The sequence below is a fragment of the Marmota flaviventris genome, chromosome 2 (genome assembly GCF_047511675.1).
Source record: "Marmota flaviventris isolate mMarFla1 chromosome 2, mMarFla1.hap1, whole genome shotgun sequence".
Lineage (NCBI taxonomy): Eukaryota > Metazoa > Chordata > Mammalia > Rodentia > Sciuridae > Marmota > Marmota flaviventris.
Window position 1 is genome coordinate 113,155,001 of NC_092499.1, and position 21,811 is coordinate 113,176,811.

General features: G+C 39.4%; 1 protein-coding gene across 1 annotated transcript in view; it reads left to right on the forward strand.

Annotated features, from left to right (window-relative positions):
• The window catches only part of Iqch (IQ motif containing H), a 195,495-nt gene that overhangs the window by 104,219 nt on the left and 69,465 nt on the right, over positions 1-21,811 (forward strand). The window contains exons 12-14 of the mRNA XM_071607335.1: positions 7,360-7,443; positions 11,450-11,625; positions 21,235-21,426. Of these exons, the coding sequence (XP_071463436.1) occupies positions 7,360-7,443; positions 11,450-11,625; positions 21,235-21,426 (452 nt within the window). The remainder of the gene's footprint in view (positions 1-7,359; positions 7,444-11,449; positions 11,626-21,234; positions 21,427-21,811) is intronic.

Sequence of the window (21,811 nt, forward strand, 5' to 3'; positions counted from 1 at the left end):
CTTGCTTCCATTTCCTTTGGCCAAGTTATTTCCTTCACATTTTAACCCTGGGCTTTTTATTATAGCACATCATAAGTATATGTACTGCTATACTTTAACTCAGGGACGTTTTAACATATAGTCATTTAATATAATGTGTCAAAAATTGGCCTCCAATGCTGAAAGCAGATATCTGAGGCCACTGTCAGCCAACTCAATCCCAGTGGTGAGTCTCCCTTCTCATCTCTCTTCCTCTGCCCTCCAGCCCCCTTTTTGTACTGGGGATTGAACACATGGGCATTTTACTACCCTGTTACATCCCCAGCCCTTTTTTATTTTGAGACAGGGTCTTGCTAAGTTGCTGAGGTTGTCCTCAAACTTGCACTCCTGCCTCAGCCTCCCTAGTCACAGGGATTGTAGGCAGGCACCACCACGTCTGTTCTCTTTCTCCTTTAAAAATACAGATAGGTGATATATTGAGGTGGGATTTTTTTTCTCTCTTCTTTACATAATCTTTTATTTCATTGGCCAATCAATGTAATGGCTAAAAGTAATTTACGTAATTCATCCTCAATTTTTTCTCCATGTGCATTATTTCAGTAAATTCTCCTTAGGATTAACACGATCATTGGTCTCCAGAATATTCTATGCCATAAAAATTGTGGATGGTGTTATTGTGAAATTCATGAAAAATATTTTTCAGTTGGTCTGTACTGTCACAAAAGCCTGTAAGAAAAGACAGAAATGTGCTTTTGTGAGCAGCTGACCATACACTGAATGGAGAAAGCCCTGAGGCTCATGAGACACTTGCGTCCTAACTGCATTCCCTTCCCCAGGAGGAGAGTTGAGACTCACTTCTCTGTGAACAGGGGCGGAGGACTGCGACTGTGAGCATGGACCTGAAGTTGTTTCTAGTGTGCCTCTAAGCACATTGCCATCTCTCTACTTTCTCACTTTTGAGTTGACAACTCAAAGATTAAATAGGTTCTGTTCTTCCATCCTGGGCAGTGGGACCTCTCATCCAGTCTTCACAGTTGTCCGAAGGTATTTTGGCAGCTAGAGTTCATAATTGAGTTACGAGTTGCCACGAGATCCTTGGGACAACCGAGCTGCCAGCATCCCCCAGGCAGCCTTTCCCAGAAATACCCAGGTCCTTGGGGATCAGCAGCAAAGTACACTTAAACTTTCAAATTTCTTTATAGCCCAAACTAAAATTAAAATACATTTGTATTATTCCATATCAACAAATCAACACTTACTCACTGGTTAGATCACAGTTAGCCCAATGACCCTTTTATATGAAAATGTCCAACTGATCTTGACCCATAATACAGAGAAATAGCATTAAATTGGGTGTGAAGTGACACCTGTTCAAGGTCTTTTCATGAAATGGATTAATATTAGGATATGAACAGAAATGAATTTTGCATATGCTAAATAAAAATGTAATCTCTTAATCTCCTTCCTCCTCATAAAAATAGCAAAAGGTTTATTCAGCTATTCTCAAACTTTTTTGTCTCAGAACCCCATTAAACTCATAATGGTAACTGAAGACCTGAAAGAGCATTGGCTTAAGTGAATTCTATCTATTGTTACTTACTGTATTAGAAACTAATGAAAGGAACTTTAAAAGTACTTATTAGCTAATGAACCCACTGCCAATGTTAATCTAAATAACACATTTTTACAAAATAGAATTATTTTCCTAAACAAATTTAGTGAGAAGAATGGTGTTATTTGACAGGTTTGCAAATCTCTTTATACAATGTGGTCGTAGTCTCATAACTGCTTCTATATTCAATCTGTTTTGTATGTTCTTCAGATGAAGTATACGAAAAAAAAAATCTGGCCCTATGGAGATAAGTATTTGGAAAAGGGAAGAATATTTTATGTATTTTACAGTCTTTTCAGAAACTGTATATATTCTTCTTTGGCTTTCTACTAAATCCACAATAAGAACTATTAGCTGCAATGTGGAATTGCAGTCATATTGGTAAATGTTTTGTGTTTTGTAACTTGTGAGAGAATAGACTTTGAAAGGCAAATAACATCTCAGTATCATTTTTTAAAATATGTAAATTTTAGGGGCTGGGGCTGGGGCTCAACAGTAGAGCGCTTGCCTAGCACGTGCAAGGCCCTGGGTTTGATCCTCAGCATCACATAAAAATTAATTAATTAATTAATTAAAGGTATTGTGTCCAACTATATCTAAAAAAATTTAAAATATTTATTTTTTAGTTATAGTTGGACACGATACCTTTATTTTATTTTTACATGGTGCTAAGGATCGAACCCATAGCCTCATGCATGCTAGGAAAGTGCTCTACCTCTGAGCCACAACCCCAGCTCATGTTAGTATCATCTTGAAAATAGTTTTGATTTTGCAGATCCCCTGAAATGACCTTGATACTCCCCAGGTCCCCAGAACACAATTTGAGAATCACCGGTTTAGTTGCATGCGATGTTGAGCCAGTCACTGATAAAAAGAACAAGAGAAAGTTCTCATCCTTTTGAAGGGGAATCCATTTGACTATTTGATTTGAGAATGTTTTCACAACTCAGGGTGATCAGATGCCGATCAACCACTTGGTACTCGGGAGTCTGTTGTTAACCTCTTCTCTGCCTTGAGTACCACCGTGAGGCTAGGACTTGGAGACAAGAGAAAAAGGACTCACCCACAGGGTAGTGAGCCAAGTGTTAAAGAACACGGGATCTTCTGTGACAACAGGGGCCTGTCACAGAGTCACACACCAGTGCCACCGAGGCCTGGTCACTGAACATGGCCTTGCTTGTGCTCTTGGATTTCTATAGCCGCAGTGAAGGAAAAGCCAATGTCAGCAGGCTAGTCCTCCAGACGCAGAGGCAGTTAGCTTCACGTGGGAGTGGGGCCTGGGAAAGGTGGCGAAGATGGAGGGTATTTCCAGTCACCACCAATGGACATTCTTGATTCAGAAAGGACCAAAAGTAGTTGAACCACTGTAGAGGAAGCGCTCAGATAACCATCTTTGATGTGAAGTGGAAGCAGTAATGTTTCCACTTCATTTTGTTTGAAAAAGTAAATTTATTTGAGAAAAGATGAATGGTTCTATCAAATGGGGATTATTTTGCAGGTGATGAGAACAGGCATCAGGAAAGAGGCTATGTTCCTCTAGAGAGAGAGAGAGAGAGAGAGAGAGAGAGAGGGCCTCCATCTGCCAGTGATGTTTTCCTGTGCTGATAAGGACCTGAAAAAAATCTACAAATCCTGCTTTTCATTCTTTGAATCTACCAGAAGTTCTCCAGTTTTAGAGGGTTAAATGGAATAGAGGGAATGAAGAGAACACACAGGAGAGAGGGCTGAGAACATAAGAGACGGGTTCTTTGCGCAGACCCACAGGTGCACAGGGAGCTTACACTCTGGAGTGGTCCAGGAAGACAGGGAGACAACACAGGTGAACAAGCACATGGGGGGACGTGTAACGATGAAACGAGAAAGTGTAGTCTCCATTGTGCCAGAAATTGACAATGAGGGGAGGCTCAGAACCTTCTCAGAAATGCCTGGGTCGGGCACAGCTGAGAGCAGCCAGGGTCTACCCTCTGCATAAGGCACAGCTGTACTCTGGTGGCTCAAGTAGTTTTGTGCTTGCGGTGATAACACCTTCCCTATGTTTAAATGAAGTTCTTTCTGAGACTCTCTTTCTGAGTTTGGCTCAGCTGAGGTTAGGAAAGAAACATCAAAACACAACAGCAGCAATAGTTACTGAGTACCTATCAGGTATCAGGGTCTTTGACCCTCCCTCACCTTTTCATTATAGGTGGAAAGAGAAGCAGGGATCTGACAGGGGTGGTCCTTGGTGGAAGCAAGGGAAGATGGACAACACCACAGACTTAATGGCTTCCAACTATACACATGTAGGAGCTTTCAGCTCTGTAACCCATATGTGCGAGAGGGGTAAAATCTAAGTGTCAGCAGAGATGCCTTCCTTCCTGGAGGCTCTAGGGAAGAATAGTTGTCCTTCCTAACTTGTAGAAGCCATTCACCAAGGAATGCATGAAGAAGACTCTCAGCCCCTTTCTCTACCTTTAGAGCCAGCAACATTGCAACCCCTTGCCTTTCTAAGTCACCCCTCTAACTTCCTACTGTTCTGCCTTCTTCTTCCACTTTTCAGGACCCTTATTATTACACCAGGCCCAGCCAGATAATCCAGAATAATCTCCTTGTTTTAAGGTCAGCCAATTAGCAAACTTAATTTCATTTACAACTTTATTTCCCTTTTGTCATGTAACCTACCACATGCACAGTTCTGAAGATTAGGATAAGGACATGTTGGGATGGCCATTATTCTGCCTACCAAGACACATTGAAAATTAAAGTGAGAAGAGTCAAAAGCACTTTTCCCTCCTGGAGTTGTCTGTGCCCACTTGGAGAGTCTAATCTTTTATTTCATGTAACTAAATTGATAACAAGAGCTAAATATGTAGTAGCTACACTGCATAATAATTTGTACACTTATGTGATCTTGGAGAGATAAGGCGCTTACCCCGAGTTTCCTCATCTATAGCAGGACAAGGTTGAGGTTGATGGTATCTCAAGCATCCCCCAGTGGCTGAGCATGATGGTGCATGCCTATAATCCCAGGGGCTTGGGAGTCTGAGGCAGGAGGATCATGAGTTCAAAGCTAGCCTCAGGAATTTAACAAGGTCCTTAGCAACTCAGTGAGGCCCTATCTCTAAAAAAAAATATAAAAAGGGGCTAGGGATGTGGCTCAGTGATTAAGTGCTCTTGCATTTAATCCCCCAGTACAAAAAAAAAATCCCCCAGTGCCACAGTCTGGCTGGGCACAAAATCACGAGCCACCACACAGCTTGTAGATTCAAACAGCAACTCTTTATTCCCGAACTCACACCAGCCATCTACAAACACATTCTGGGGAAATCCACGTTCTCTCCCAAATCCACGTTCTCTGCCCAACTCCCCCTCCACTGGGCTTCTATCTCCAAAATATACTGTCTGAATCCCGTGAGAACTCAAGGGGAACTCAGGCAGCAGGATACGCCCTATTCCCAGCAGGAATAATCTTAAACCTTAAACCTGGAACCTAAACTGGGAACGCCCTAAACACGATTATCTTAAAACCGGGAACACCCTAATCTGCCTTGGTCCTTGAGCAAGGTCACCTACATTCAATGTCGCTGCAACATGTCAGCAACATGGGGTACGCTGGCAAGGAAATTGTCATACCTACTTGGCTAATGGCTCCCAGCACCCCAGTGTTCCTAGTCTGATTTTTGAAGTAGCCACATCTTTGTAGATTATATTACAAGCAATGTATCCTTGCTACCAGGCATGTCTGCTGAGCTCCCCAAAGCCACAACATCCTATTAAGTCATTGTCATATTCAATGCTTGATGCCAGAACAATGGGGGGATCTTTTTGCCTGGGTGTCAATAGATGTGCCTGTGGATGTACAAAACATGATAATAAACCTGATCTCAAAAACAATTGGCTCTCAACTTCTGCCAAACTGATGGCATGTGTATGTCTTGTCACAGAACATCCATGCTGCTTGTCACGGAATTCCTTGTGGTGGTTGTGGTGTGCTTTGGAAGTGCACATACCCCATAATATTAAAATACCTTACACTTACACAGTGTTTTGCAGTTTACAGTGTTTTCATATCTGTTACTTTATGCAACCCTCTACATCAGTGTTGTTGTTAACATGAGATTCTTTAAAATGGGTGTATTAGTAGGGCTAAGAGGGTAACCAGGTCTATCATAATTCTGCAGAGGCATCTTGTATGCCTCCTTGATCAGTGGTAACGTAGCTACCAAGTAATTTGACAGAAAACTGACATCAAGCACTTGAATGAAACACAGACTTTTCCCTATGGGCTGCCTATGCAGCTACAAAGTGATCAAACATCTTTTATATTTTAAATTGGACATCATCTTAATGAGACATCTTATACTGCCTTTTATCTCTACTTCTAAAAGGAAATGCATTCCTGGTGTTCTCTCAGGCCCTCAGGCCCTAATCATACTCCATTGCTTAGGCATTTTTCCTTATTTTCTTATAGTCTTGATATATGTTATTCACAATATATCTAACATTTATAAGAACACAGATAGATTTATACACATGCAGAATACTGCAGTCACATATAAAGACAACCTTGAAATCGGACCTGTCTGTATTAGCTTTCACATATGGAATGGTTCTCTAAATTATTTGAAAGTCTAATAATTTTTTTCTAAAATAATTCCAACAGTCCATTGGTTCTTCTGCCTCTTTAATTCCTAAATCCATATACATAAAGCAAAGAGAGACTTCCAGATGAACTGTAAGCTCATTTACTTTCCAGACGTTGTCTAGCATTTAAACACTGACATCAAAGCAAAGAGCCAATTATCAGAGTTCATTTGGTCTGAAGCCCTGTTGCCTGAATTGCTATAGTTTTCCTTATGCTGAAAAGAAAAATTAGTGTCACATCTTGAAGCTGTAGCCTATAAAACCACTTCATCTACAGCAGTTGAACTTGAAACATGTGTTTGGGCTCACTAACCACAAGGAGGCATTGAAGCATCTCTTCAAAATGTGAAAAGCAGTTTTATTTTTTAAAAAAGTCACACCTTATATTGCTGGTTTTATATAATAATGACAGTGCCCGTGAGCATGCATGTCTTTTAAGTTCCTGTCAGGATCCACTCCCCTTGCCCTCCCAAGACCTGAAACATCAGCAGAGAGTGTTGCTGTTTTCATGGAAGATTTTTGGACAGTAGTAATCTGTACAAGTCTTCCTTCTACTGTTTCCAATTGAAAGGAAGGTAAACTTCAAGACTTTCCTTAGTACTGACAAAGTCATTGTCTTCAATTTTATTGCACTTTGAGAGTTCAAAGTTCTTTTTACTGAGAGCAGAAGCCTATTTCTTTGATATGAGAATTCTTTAAATACAGTAAGGGGTTTATCTGAAATCTGTGTGTCAGTTTAGAATGATTCTGGAATACATCTTCAAAATGCCACACAGGACTCACAAGTTAAAAAGTTGAAACCATTTCTATAACCTGAGCATAATGTTCTTATGTGTAGTTTTGAACAGTCATGGTGAAGGTCAGAAATTTTCTCCGTGTTTTTGTAATCCTGATTCTCAGGAGCTTTGTTGGTATTGAAAATAGGAACCTCTCTGTTGCAGGAGGTGCTGCTTAGCACATTTCCCAGAATAATGCTTAATCCCCAGAGAAATAAGGACCTCATTCTCGGGAGTTGTCTTATTTCTGTGAGATGCTGCAGAGAAGACATTTTCCTCAAAATGTGGACTGTGACATTTTGAAATTCTCTTGTGCCATTTTGCTCTATCGACTTGCTCTTTCTGGGTTTTGACACCTCGTTTGCCTTGTAGGATATTCCCAGCAGGCGCGAGAAGGTGTCACCGACCTCAACATACAGCAGAACAGGCAACTGGGGCGGCTGTGTGACATCATAGGTACAGTAAATAGTTTTAAACACATGACTCTTTGCAATGTTTGTCAGTGAATATTGATACAACGTTTCTTCTTATTGTTATATATTTTTTATTCTACAAGGAAAAAGCTTAGGTTTTTAAGCCACTTGTAGGACAATTGAATGTTTCATTTTAAGTAACATCCACAGGGAGATCAACTTGAATAAAAATAAGCATTTTAATCAATTACTTGGGCAGTTTTCTAAATATATTTTTCCTGTAGGTTTGGATGAGAATTTCTCTCCTATATACAAAAATCTTCTTGGTTTACTGAATCCTTGCAAGTGTATGAGACCAAAATTGTATATTTGTGACAATATTGCCTAATATATTAGCTGAGGAATCACTGGAAGTTGGTATCAGAAATGAAGCATTGTGTTGTCATCGTAAAAATAACAGAGAAATGAAAATAGATTTTTAAAGAAGCTTTTCTGTAAATATAGAGCATTTAATTATTTTTAAAAATGAAATGCCCAGTGAAGGGAATTCTTAGAAACACAGACCTTGATTAAGTGATGGCTACATCTTTGTAAAGTCAAGTCCTGATATTGGTTTGGTCAGTTCTCAATCAGCCACCTACTTGGGTCCAGGAGAGAAGAATGTGTGAATCTGATGACTTTGATTGACACTGGTCAAGGCCAGAGTTCAAGGTAAGCTTAAAAATATATAGATTGCAAAGCCTAAGCAATAACATCAAGTTGGTTAAGGAGAAACTGGCCAAAGTATTAGGACTACACAAAAATTAGATCTTTATTAGTTATCAGATAAGAACATCTTTGTTTCGTTAAAATATAATTGCTTTGGCCCTTATTTAAGCCAAAAAAGAAAAAAATTTTAAATTATCAATGACCAACTTAGCTGGCTCCCTGGAATGACATACTTTACATGATTCATATATATTTCAGCATCATTATTATTTTATAAATGCCATTTGGTGACAAAAAGACATCAGTACTAGAAATTTACAGTGTCCTAAAATAATAATAATATAATTGCTTTAATCTATTATCTAGGCACTAATATTGTTTTTCAGCATTATAAAAAAAATTTAATGATTTGAGATTGATTTGTTAGTGCTGAACTATTTCAACCAAAAACCTGACTGGATGGAGAGCACGGAAGTGCACCAGAGGGCAGACTTTGCTCTCATTTATTTGAATTAATTTTTTTCTTCAGCTTTTTATATATCTTTCTATATATAGAATGAAGCATCTCTTTACCGAAAGATGTCTTTACAGAAGATTCTCATTACTAGAAAAGACTTGAAAACATTAGGCTTCTCTTCAAGTTCAGTAATTCAGTCTGTGTCCACCTGAAATGGAAAATTTTTGCTAATACGGACATTTCGGAAGCATTTATGTCTTTTCTCATTACTTTACCTTCATGATACAGCAGTGCAATCATGTAATCGCTTCAAGAAGAGTGTTTAGAAGTAGTAAATGAAAGAAAAAGTACTTTGTTAGGCAATAAAAATAGGAAGAAACTAGAAAATTGAGTAATAATTTTGAGGAAGAATAATCATTCTTTTTATTCCATTAGTTGCTAAGGAATATATAGGAATATATTGATTTTTCTGCTTATGAAAGGGAAACAAAGATTTGATCACACTTTTGATACTGACCGTGAAGTCAGGATTTTCAGTCAGGTAGACCCCCGTGGATGGGACTTTAAATTCCTAGATGAATAAAGTAAAAGAGTAACTGATTTTGACTATTGGTTAACCATCAAAGCAACTTTCATCTTCATATCAGCTCCCTTCCATAATTACCTGTCAATCATTGCTGAGCATTAGTAGATTCATGATGAAATCACATTAATACTGGATACTAGAATTAGTGATATGTATTCCTTTGCCAGAAGTGAACCAGAAAGGTGAAATTAGCAGCATGATTTCTTATTATTTGTAACCTCAAAATTTCTTTCCAAAGAAAACTTATTTAGTTTTCTTCTGGCACAGTCTATAAGTTATTTTTGTGTCCTTTTATTATGCTTTTATTTTTAAATCACCAGTTTGGTTTTAAAATACACTAATTTGATAAGACACTGATTTCTTCTTCAAAACAAAGATTTTGAGATACCTAACTTAATTATGCAGCCACTGGATACAAGTTATTAACTACTGTCTCCTCAGTTAATTTATTGTAAGATTTATGTGGCAACTTGGTTTCAAAATTAAATGGGCCAGTCAGGCAGAGTGGCACATTCCTATAATCCCAGTGGCTCTGGAGGCTGAGGCAGGAGAATCCCACATTCAAAGCCAGCCTCAGTAATTTAGCAAGGCCCTAAGCAACTCAGCGAGACCCTGCATCAAAATAAAACAAAAAGGGCTGGAGATGTGGCTTGGTGGTTAAGCCCCTTGGGTTCAATCCCAAAATTAAATGGGCCATTTAAATACATGTATGGAGTAACTACTTCAAGCCCAGCACTGGGTCAGTTCAGGTCTCCAGAGTGGGAAATTTGTCCCAATACCATGGGTCTCACTAAGTGACTAAGACGTTGTACTTCCCAAATGTCTCCATTCTCCCAAATCCCTCTGTCACCCCACCTATGGACTTTGCACTATTATCAGGACTTGGGGGAATATAGGAAAAAAGTATAAACCTTGAACGTAAGGAACCTGGAGAGATTAATAGATTCTAAACAATAGAAGGGAACAACAGAGGACACTACTTCATAATGCTAATCTTAGGGGCTGATTCAAAGGAGCACAGGTGTGAAGGGATCATTGCTGGCTGGCCTGGTCAGGGTGGGCCATGGAGTAGATCATGCACCTATACCATTTATCGAGCACTTACTATGTACCAGATACTGCACCAGGTGCTTCACATATATTCTTTCATTTAATACACACCAAAACTCCATGCCTCAGGTAGTTTTTACTTTCCCATTTTGCAAATGAAGGAACAAATGTTTAGAATGGTTAAATAATGGGCCCAGGGTCCTGGGAAGCTGAGCCAGAATTTAGTCAGCCTATTCTCTGTGAACTTTGCCAAAATGAACAGAGGAGTCTTACAATCTGCAGGGGTCCCCCCTGCCCAAGGAAGCACTTTCAGTACTCCCTCCTGGAACCTGTCTGAACACCTGGCCTGCCTGCTCCTCCACTATGTTTTGCAGCTCTTTGTATGAAAGGGTTGCTCCTGGAGAGCAGCATCTCTGTCACTTTGATGACTGGATCCTTTCCATGTCTAGCCAAGTACTTTGTTCCTACTTATATTTATATCCATCAGCTATTTTATGAATGAATGAATAACTCCATTGGCTGCTCATTTCCCATCCATACTCCCTAAAATATTCTGCAGCATGGGGTGAGTAATCTCATCTCACTATTACATTTGGATGGGATATTTAATTAGGATTTCTTTCTATGTGCATAATAAGAAGCACATCTTAAGAAAGAGAACAGTTAAATTAAGATGGTGTTTCCTTTAGACCAAGAATCACTAGATGTGCGATTTAAGTAATATACTCCTCTTTGGGAATGAAGCAGAGAAAGGTTGGTTTCTTGAAATAATCATTGCTGTGGTCATAATCAGACCATTTATTTGGACAAGACATTCCCTGAATTGGCCCTGTCAAGTCCAAGTAGAGTAAGAAATTGCAATTTCATCAGCTTTCTAAAGTTAATGGCTGTGTTTTATAATTTGCTGAAGTTAATGGGATAAATTCCCATTGATGTTAATGGGAGTTGTGTAGCTGAATCCCTGTGTATTATTTGAAAGTGGATTTCCAAGGTACCTCACAGTCCTCCTTCCACAGGAAACACTGCATGTATTTTGTTGTTGGTGGTGTTATTCATATAGAGAAATGCTATAGTGCAAAAAAACAAGCTGCCTAGATTGCTAAAATGTGTGCAAAACTAATGCAAATTAACTTCATTATGGCTTATGGATATATTTTTTATTTTAAACTGCACATCAATTGGATGCCAGAGTTCATAATGTCATCTACCTTTATACCGGTAATTAACATTGTGCCTGTTGTGTTTTAGATGTCAATGTGAATGTCATCTACATCTGCTCCCATCATATGAACGACGAGTTAGTGCTGTATTACAATAAAATCCTGAGTCTACACGCAGCTGTCAAATCAGGGAACCTTGAGGACAGAAGTGACCTGCAGGACAGGTTCAAAATTATCACCCCTGAAGCTGTAAACTTCTTCCCTGTGAGTTTGTCTTCTAATTACTACGGCTTCAGGGATGCAGTAAAATTAAATTGGAAATTTTATAACTTGCAACGCTCTGGTACACATCAGTGAAATATTATTGCAAGTTTAACAGCTTTACTGATTAGACTACTAGTTGGACTGTAGGAATAAATATCCCAGTTTAACTTTCAGATTTAGTTGAGTTGCCCCTGCCCAGTTTCTGTGTAACCGAAGCCTAATTGCATAGTTATTGGTGGCATCAAAGTAGGTGGATTTATAACATCATCCTTTTTCTTAGTTTTGTGTGAGGATGCCAAGGGCAGAGAAAGGCTGGGCCTGCACATGGTCACAAAGCTACATAGGGACAGAATCTTGACAGGATCCCTGTTTTCTGACCTCCACACAGGTGTCCCCACCTTAGAGGAAGTTGAACTGACTTATCATGTCACATGGTACCTAAGAAACAAGGTTCAGATTTATTTTTTTAAATGCACTGATTTTTAATGAATGGAATGAATTCTGAGTGGAATCCATCCCTAGACAAGAGCCTTTGAAAGCTCATGGAACCTCAAGGGTAGAGTTGAAATCAATTCCTCTCATTTTGGTATTTAAGCTTTCCACGTTAAACAACCAGTACTTCTCCACCCATTGGACTATCCAATTTTGAGGAGACTTTTTTTGTATAAGTAAAGGCTCTAAATTTTCTGATAAAGGTAGCCCTCTCCATTTACAAAGCTAACACCCACCAGCTGCCAGAAGGAGTTTCTCCAGATCCACTGAAGAGGCTGGAACTCGGGATTTGTGAGAAGCAAAGTGAGTGAACTAAGGTTTGTGCAGTCTAATCACACGTTTTCTCCTTTGGTCCTTAGAGCAATGTAACAGGACCAAAAGGATCACTCTCATTTTATGGCTGTGGTGACCAAGGCTCATTTTCTAGTCTAAGGTTCCTATAGGGCCAGAGTGTGAATCAATTCTTGCCATCCCAGAAATCTCTCATGACCTGGAATAACTACCTTGCTCCGGGATGGCTCCGTGGCCTTGGGCAAATCTTCACATCTTCAGTCTTCATCCATAAGATGAAGTGATGGGTTAGCTAATTCCAAAGTCTTCTCCAGCTCTCTAGTCCTGCCCCCTAAGAAATCTCCCCTTACCATGCACTCTTCGACCTGCAATCAAGAGACAGGCAGTCAGCCTAACCCCTGCAGGGGTCTAGTCAGAGTGTATGTTGGCATCTCGGCCAGTAGAAACAAGTTCACAAGGCTTATACCTAATATTTATTTTCATAGCTTAAATTCAAATTGTTTGAGTAATTAATCACTCATACACAATCAACTTTTTAAAATATAAAAATTAAACTCTCGCTTTCAAATCCATTCCTGTGCATAGTTAGCTATAGCTTTATTTCTTTTTAATGGGTTCGAGAGATTGTATCAGTGCTGATTTTCATTCAAATGGATGGCTTTGAGGAGATTTTTTTAAAGCGTGCCAAAAATCTGTTTGTACATCTCTCCAAGTTACTATACAACGCTTGAATTGGTAATGGCAAAATGTGCTCTTATAAAAGTCATCATGTCTATTTTGGGACATTTTAATGCCTATGAAGACATTCTAAACAACTACCTTTTTTTAGGCTAAAAAAAAATCAATGGTGATCGATTAAATGGAGCCATAATGTGAGGGAATTAGAAACATTTTAGATTCTTTGTCACAGTCATGTTAATCTGCTGCCTGGATCCAACGAAACTGATCTTTTCTAAATGGTCACACAAGACCTGCGGTCAGCAATGTGTCCTCTGCCGTCACTCACTCACATTTGAATCTTTATTGAATGCAATACTGTGGCAGCATCTTGCCTGAGGAATATGGCCCACAGATGACTAGCACATGGAGCTGCAGAGGATACTTGCCAAGAGAAATAAGCAAACCTAGAGGAGACAGAAACCCATCCTGGCTGGAAGTATGCTCAGAACTTTCCATTAGGTTCTATGGCCACATCTGCTGTCTCCTCTTCACAGCTCATCAACCCTGTAGACCTTCAGCGCTCCTCTGGAAGGCAGGGAACTGTGGCTGCCGTGGCATGTCAGCCGTGCTAACTGGGTTCGAATCCTGCTCTGCCGTTGACAAGCTGTGTGACTGGGCAAATCACTTGAGCCCCGATTTCCTTTTTCTCCAAAACAGGGACTGCTGATCACGACAGGATTGTATGGATCCAAGGAGAGAACAGACACACAGGCCTTGCCCTTGTTAACTCACCAGGACTGGGCCCGAGAGACACCTCCAGGTGCCCCAAAAAGCTATTGTTGATGTTGTAACTCAAATCAGCAGCTCCCTGGACTATTTATATATTTATTTTTCCTTACATTTCCTCATTGGGATAATTTGTGGGAGAAGGAAAGTAGCAAAATAAACAGTGACCAACCAGGGGATCAGATCCCACCAGGTGCTGTCACTAGGCAATGTCCAAGGGAGCACTGAGTTTCCTAGAACTGCACTTTCAGAAGTACATTTTAAAAATGAATTTAAATTATGGTAGAAAAGGCATATTGCATAGATCAAAGGAGTCTAGAATAAAACTCCTCATCTGGAGGAAGAGTCCATAGGGTAAATCATACAGCTCTTCTCAAAGGAGTCCTGATTTTTTACTTTTTTGTTGTTGTAAAATATATATAACACAAAATTTACCATCTAACCATCTATAAGTATACAGTTCAGTGGCATTAAGCACCAAATTTAGATTGTTATGCAACCATCATCCACAGCAGAAACTCTGTGCCCACTAAACAATGAATGAGAACCTGCTTCTGGAGCAACCTGCCACTTGTACCTCACCACTGCTTCTACCAGCCATTTTCAACTGGCAAGTTTCATACCCATTAAACAAGCACAGAAGAGCTGTGGTTTTAGGGAGGAAGTTATTTCAGAGCTGGAAGAATGCTAGAATATAGGAACTGACACTCAGGAAGGCTGAGAGTATTTTAAGTCCCCCAGTTAGTTACAAATTCAGGCAGGATTGAAATCCAGGGGATTTTCCCAGGCCAATTCTCTTTCTCCCACACTCAGAAGTTATTCTGTTCTCTAAGAGTTTGCAAAACAGTGCATTGGATATCCCTGGAAACAGTCACTGAGTATTTCTCCTTATTTTTATGTGGAGAAAAGCAGATAATTTTTCACTAAAATTGAAGTCAGTGCTAGTCTATAAAAGACCTTCGAATTCCCTTAAGACTATGCCATATTTGCATATATTATCAGTATGACATTTTAATAGCTTTAATTTTAAAAAAGTTTTTTCCCAGTAAAAATAATTACTACCATTTATTGACTATCGACTCAACATCATGCATTGTACCAGGTGTCTTATATCTGTGACCTTACTTAGCCTTAGAGCAACCCCAGGTATGGGTATTTTTGCTCCCCATTTAACACCTGAAGAAATGGGCTAGCAGAGTCTAAATTCATAAAGCTCATACGTGAGAGAACTGGATTCAAAGACAGATCCCTTTTGACTCTAACACCCGATGCTGCTGTGCGTGCCATGCTGCTCTTCTCTAGAAGTAACATGATCTTGGTTCTGGTAAACCCTGCTGGGTAATGTCTTTCCCATGCCCATTTCCACTTGACGAAATCTTATCCATACTTCAGAATCGACCTCAACTCCAGCTTCTTTCATGATGGTAATACTAGCGAGAGTTCACTAGGTACTTACAAGTGCTTTCCTGCTTTACCTCATTGAATCCTCACAGCATCCCTGTGAGATACCCATTTTACAGATAAGGAAACTGAAGCTCAAGGAGAATGAGTAACTTGCCTTTTCAGCTTTCTCTACCACTCTATGGACTTTGCCTCTCTCCCCTGATACCTCTGAGGAACTCGGTAGATCCCCATGGTCTCATTTACCTTGAATTAGTCATGTGTTAAGTATTCTTATTTGGTTCCCCACTCCTTGAAAACAGAAACATGGCTGTATTAGTTCTGGCGTGTGCTGACCATATGGTTCTGTCCTCTGCTCCTATTAGGCATAGATAGAATGACTTAATTAATTAAATAAGACAGTCACATGCATTGCTGAGCTGGGTCTAACTAGTCAAAATAAAATAAAAAGAATTTGTCATTGGAAAATAAATTTGAGTTTTTCTGGAATTTTCAAATAATTTCTATTCATGAATCCTTTCCAAAACGGTTACCTAGAAACTATTGGTACTCACTACAAAAGTGCATATTCTCAGAAATGGACTTTGTGATAGAATTGTGGAAAGAGGATATCAAGTGAAGCCCCTCTTTCCTGCTGAAACATTTTTTTTAAATTGCCAGATTAGGGGTCTGTATAGTGCAGAATATACTATGGGGCTTTTTTCTTCATTTTTTGGTATTGATTTTCTAGACACTTTAGTGTTAAACCACACCAGAAGTGTTGCAGAGATGAATCACTATTATCCAAAGGCCGCCAGCCTCTTTTCCTTCTGACAGAAGGATAATTCCACGTGGATCAAATAAATACAGATGTGTAGTAATTAGTTCTATTCCCAGTGAGCCTATTTCTAACACACTAAAGATGTGAGCGATTATGGACCCTCACCCCAACAGCTTTTATCAATTTAAACTGCTGAACAACAGGATAGGTCATAACCCACCCTGCTATTAATAATGTATTTATTATGTGCCACATTATAAATTAGGTGTATGGACTAGAGAAAGGACACCTTCTAACAGGAATAATCTGATCTTCCCCCAGAAGCATCACATGTGCTTGGCCACTCACCTGATGTACAGTCCCAAGGCAATCAAAAGAATAAAGCATCTCATCCAGGGAAGAGAGGCCTACATCGTGGGCGGGTTCCTCCACAGAGATGACTTGGCCGTGGCTGACATGTTAGATGTGCCCATCTTGGGCACAGAGCCTGAACTCGTCCACCTTTACAGCACCAAGTCCGGAAGTAAACAGATCTTTGACAAAGCCAATGTGCCTGTCCCTCCTGGGATATACACCCTCTTTAATTTTCAACAGGTATGTGGGGTCGACCAATAAGGCTCTGTTCAAATATTTCCTAGCCTCTTGATTTTGTGCAAATTCAGGGGATTTGGAGTTAGCCCTACCCAATGAAGAATATAGAAATACTTGAGTGGATTGGAAGGGATCTACATTGGGCCTTCAAGTTTTAAAGCATCTTCCTATTGGTCCTGTAAAAATTGCTGGGATTTCCAAAGTATTTACTCAGTTGGATGAAGACATTGAAGACTCCAATTGGGTATCATGTGGGCTAATCCACCCTCAATATTTAATACCTTCACCTGGATTAGTTCATCACTGTATCACCCAGTCAGCCATGTAGTAGGACCCTAGAGACATGGGAGTCTGTTTTGGCTAACAGAAGCAAGTTTGGGAAGCTCCAGGGAGTGAACCTCCCTGCCAGGTCAAGTTGCAGAGTGCTGTAGATAGCCTTGTTCCTGTAAAAAAGCTTTGGTTCCTCCAAAGGGCCCTAAAGAGAAGAGGAGAAAGATCCCACAGAGGTCAAGTGAACTGGCTCTAGGAACAAAACTGCTTCCGGTTTTCCTCTGGACCGGGTCTGCGGCTCTGCGCTCTTCCAACACATGGTTAGGTCCCCAAATACTTAGAGAAATACACTAGCCACTGGAAGCATTTTCTCTTTGAGTCAGCCCTGGCAGGTGTTCTTTCATTTAACTGCCATCTGTTATCATAATAAAGAAAATTAAAAAACAAAAGGCCATTAACATTCCTAACCTCTGTTTCAGTCCATCTCTTGACCATCACTCTGAGCCAATCACAAATTATCTCTCCTACTCGCTTCTAGGAAGTATTCACAATGAGGCAGTTTATGAGGGCCAGTGTTTAGGCTTTCTACTCTCAGTGGCCTGCTCATGATAGCCATTGACCCCCCAAATCAAGCTTTCAACAGATCATACCTTGCAGAGACTAGTTTGAAGGCACGGTGAACTTATTAAATTGCCCTATAGTGTCTCAGTCTTGCTAGAATGTTTCTGGCAATGTGTGGACTCCTGGAGGAAGTACAGTCTTGCAAAGGCATAAGCAATTTTAGTGGAAGTGGGATGGAGAGGGCCCCTGGGGCTCCCATAGTCTTTGCCTCTACTGGAATTTGAAGAAAACAAGGTAGGTTGCTTGACTCTGCTTCGTGGTCAAATTTTTGACTGGCAGACTTAATACAACCAAAATATACCTTAAAATGACACAAGTTCATGCATGCATGTTACATGAAATGATCTCCAAGGCTTTAAAACGTCTTGTAATATTTATACTGAGTCTTAGCTTCATCTTCACTGACGATGACTCAGGCAGTCTTTGCTCTAACATATTTGAGGGCTTTGTATGTTAATTGTGGTTAAAGATGTAATCACATTTAATGCAGTAAAACCCTGAATACCATTATTCAGAAGTAAGATTAAAAACCTTTCCATCAGATTTGAGGGATCTTATTCCATCTGTGGTATGTACAGATTGTATCACAATAAACCAAGTTACTACTGAGTTCTACTCTGTTTGGAAAACATACATCTGAAGTCATCAAGAACTGAAGTACTCCTTTGAGATTTTTCCAGAGAGTGACTACCCTACCTAATCGATCTGAGCGTTTCAGTATTTTGAATCTGCAGATGGTAATGAATCAATAACACTGACTTTTTACCAATGTGCATCATAAACTTAAAGCTGGTGAAAGAAAGCTGTGATTATTTTATCTTAGGTTAATAAGTATTCCTGAGTATTAGTTGGATTTTTGCAGCAGTCATTTTTCTATTTCTGCTCTTTACTGTATAAAGTGAATCACAACTAAAAAATATTATATCTTTTGAACAGATAAACTCAAACAAAAAATAACAAATGTTTGGAAATAGGATAAAGTCATTCAGTTTATGATTAACTGATTATCATTATTATTTTTTTTTTACAAATCTAGCATGTGCACAGAGAGCACTTCCTATTTTGATCCATAAAGTAACCACACAAGTTCCCTTTCTGGCATGTGCTTCATATGAAATATCGACAGCTTTGGTTAAATAATCAAAAATGGCAATGCTATTTTAAAGCACTGTTCAATTTTCACTTAAAGATAGCACATAATTCTTTCCAGTGGTGCAGTCTTTACAATACTATTGATTGTTTTCATTACTGTAGGGGATCCATCAAAGGACGCCCATTTATAGGATTCTTAGAAGTGACAAATAATAGGATTTGGAAGAAACAAATAATAATTCTGTTAGTAGTTGAAAGCTCCAAATATACAATATATCCAAATATATGGGGGGAAAACACTATGCCAGAACACCTTTCCTTAGACTAGCAACAGAATTTTATCTGGAACTATGGCCATTTCCACTTTTTCCAAGCATGATCACAATACAGGAAAGTATGACTAAATGTAGAATCTGTCCTCTCCACACATTAGAGAACAAGAGGTATGATTTTGGAAGACACGTTAGAAAAGCTTCCTAGGCTGTGTTTGTTACTGTATGCGTAGACTTGTCATTTGAACACCCAAATCATCCAGAGACTCTACTTGATAATTAGGGAGCTAAAACAATTTCATTGCCAATCTGACTGAACATCCCATATTTGCTTGAGGTTTTAGGGACCCCCAAGTGTGGCCATTTTGCTGTTTCTTCCACACTGCGGTGTCAAGTACCCTCTCTAATAGCACTTGCTGCGTAGACACAATTCAAGTGAACAGATTGTGCCTTTAAACAAAATCATTTTGATCTTACAGCTCCAGACTGCAACAGAACTTATCCATCTTGACTCCTTTCACACTCTTTAGTTTCAAATAAGGTTTCAGAAATCCATTTGGTGAGTGAAGAAAAGGCATCAACTCTCTGTGGAGAGTTCCAATGCAGGAGCCATTTCCAAGAACAAGGCCAAGCGCCCTTTTGTTGCCTTCTGGGAAGTAGAGACTGGAAAATCTAATGAGAAGATGAGACAAAAATCATTTCATAATCTAATAAGCGGTTTTTCTGCAAGGCTCTAATAGGACAGTACTACTTATAACTAAGAAGTCATGTTATAGACTTTTGTCAGATTCAAACACACCCCAAATGGCTTATTGACCGTCAACTGAGTTGCTTCTCGGGCTCCTCCTCTGACTTCTTTCTCCACTTCGCCCTTCTCCCGCCCTCTGCACACTGGGGTAGGCAGCACCTTGGAAAGGGATCCAGCTTAGGGTTTGGAGTCAGAGCAACCTGGGAGGAATCCTTGGTCTGCCACTCAGTGCTGTGTGATTGTGGGCAAGTTGTTTAAATCAAGCAGCCTCTGTTCAGATGCAAAATGGAACTAACAATGATGCCATCCTCATAGGCCATTGTGAGCATTTAATGAGAAAATTCATGTGAAGAACTTTATACAGAGCCAAAGGCCTGTATAAACAGAGTTCAGTAATCTTAGGTATTATTGTTACTGTCGTCATCCTTTTGACTTTAAAGCTTGGGATTCTTTTCTATTCCTAAAACTTCTATGTATTTGAGGTCAGTTCTTGAGGGAATGCTTCCAATAAAATGTGGGGTAGTGTATATTCCAGGAAGGCTCCCCTCAGTGTTTCTTCTCCTTCATCTGCCTCGTTCTGGAATATATGTGTTCATATCATGCAGACAGTAAACTTGGCCAGCCAGACAAATGCATTTCATGTATGATAATGAGGAAAAAATTAAATGTTTTATAGGTTATGGCATTTAAAAGCTCAACAAAGCTCCAAACAGTTAAAGTTTTCAAGACTATAACTCTTTATAGTCTTCAAACTATAAAAAAAATCATTTGAGGAATCAATAAGTAAACACATAATTCTCTGAAAAAGAAAGGAAACAATACCAAGATTCAATTACAGATATTTAAGGGGTTTTTTTCTTTTGCGTTTCAAAGCCAAACAACATTAATACCCATGTTTTTGGCAGCACAATTTACAATAGCCACACTATGGAACAAGCCTAGGTGTCCACCAATGGATGAATGGGTAAAGAAAATGTGACATATATATATATAATGGAGTTTTATTCAGCAATAAAGAAAAATGAAATTATGTCATTAGCAGGAAAATGGATGGAACTTGAGACCCTTATGTTAAACAAAATAAGCCAGACTCAGAAGGTCAAGGGTCGTGTGTTTTCTCTCATAAGGAAGCTAGACAGGAGAAAGGAAAAGAAAGGTTTGGTGTGAAAGGAGGGGTGGCCTCATGAAAATTATAGTCTTCAAACTACTGAGTAGAGGAAAAAAAGGGAAGGAAGGAGAGAAAGAAAAGGGGAAATACCGGGGAATGATACTGACCAAATTATGTTCTTATGTTGTGTGCATGTATGAATACGTAACAGATCCCACCATTATGTACCACTGTAATACACCAATTAAAAAATATGGGGGTGGGGAGCCAACAAAGTGATAATTTGGGAATTTCTCATCAACCTGATTTTAGACATGTTTGGTCTAATTGGCTACGTTTTTTCATGTCATATATACATTACTTAACATTCTTTAACCTATCTTAATAAGTAGAAGAGGAGCAAATGAACCGACTATGTGAAGAGAAGACACTTGTAGGGTACCACCACCAGGTTAATATGGTGGGAAGAATCCCAGGAATGTGCTCTACTAATCGCTGCCCTGTCTTGGCCCTACAGATGATAGAACAGCTGAGCCAGCTGGTGACGGATCACCTGAAAATTCAACGCTGGCTCTTTAAAATGGACTCAGAGTTTGGAGGAAATGGGATGGCATTTTGTGACATTCCTTCCCATCTAAATTGCTACAAGTGGGTGTTAAAGGAGAGTGACAGATACGGCTCTAAAGACTGGAACAAGAAGTGGGCACAAGTAAGTGTTCAGGGTGGCTTAAACCATAGTGACCATGGACAGTTAGGAGTCAAACAAAGGCTCAGAGAGGAGAGGAAAGTTCTCTCTTCTAGACTCAACTCTGTCACCCATCTACAGGCCATTCTTGTGCCCCTGTGCTTGCATAAAAAATGAAAAGGATTCATTAGGTTATTTTAAATATCCTTTATTTGGACTCTGATAGCCTTTATTCCTATTTTCAAATCAATTATGTAATTAGGAAGTGATTTTTTTCTTATCTTATTCAGGAACATTACACATCTCACCATTTGCCCTATGAGGGTCTTGATTGTGTGCTTCTATCAAATGTCGTTATTAAGCTAGCTATATTTTATTATGAGATAGAAATTCTATTAGCAAATGGTTG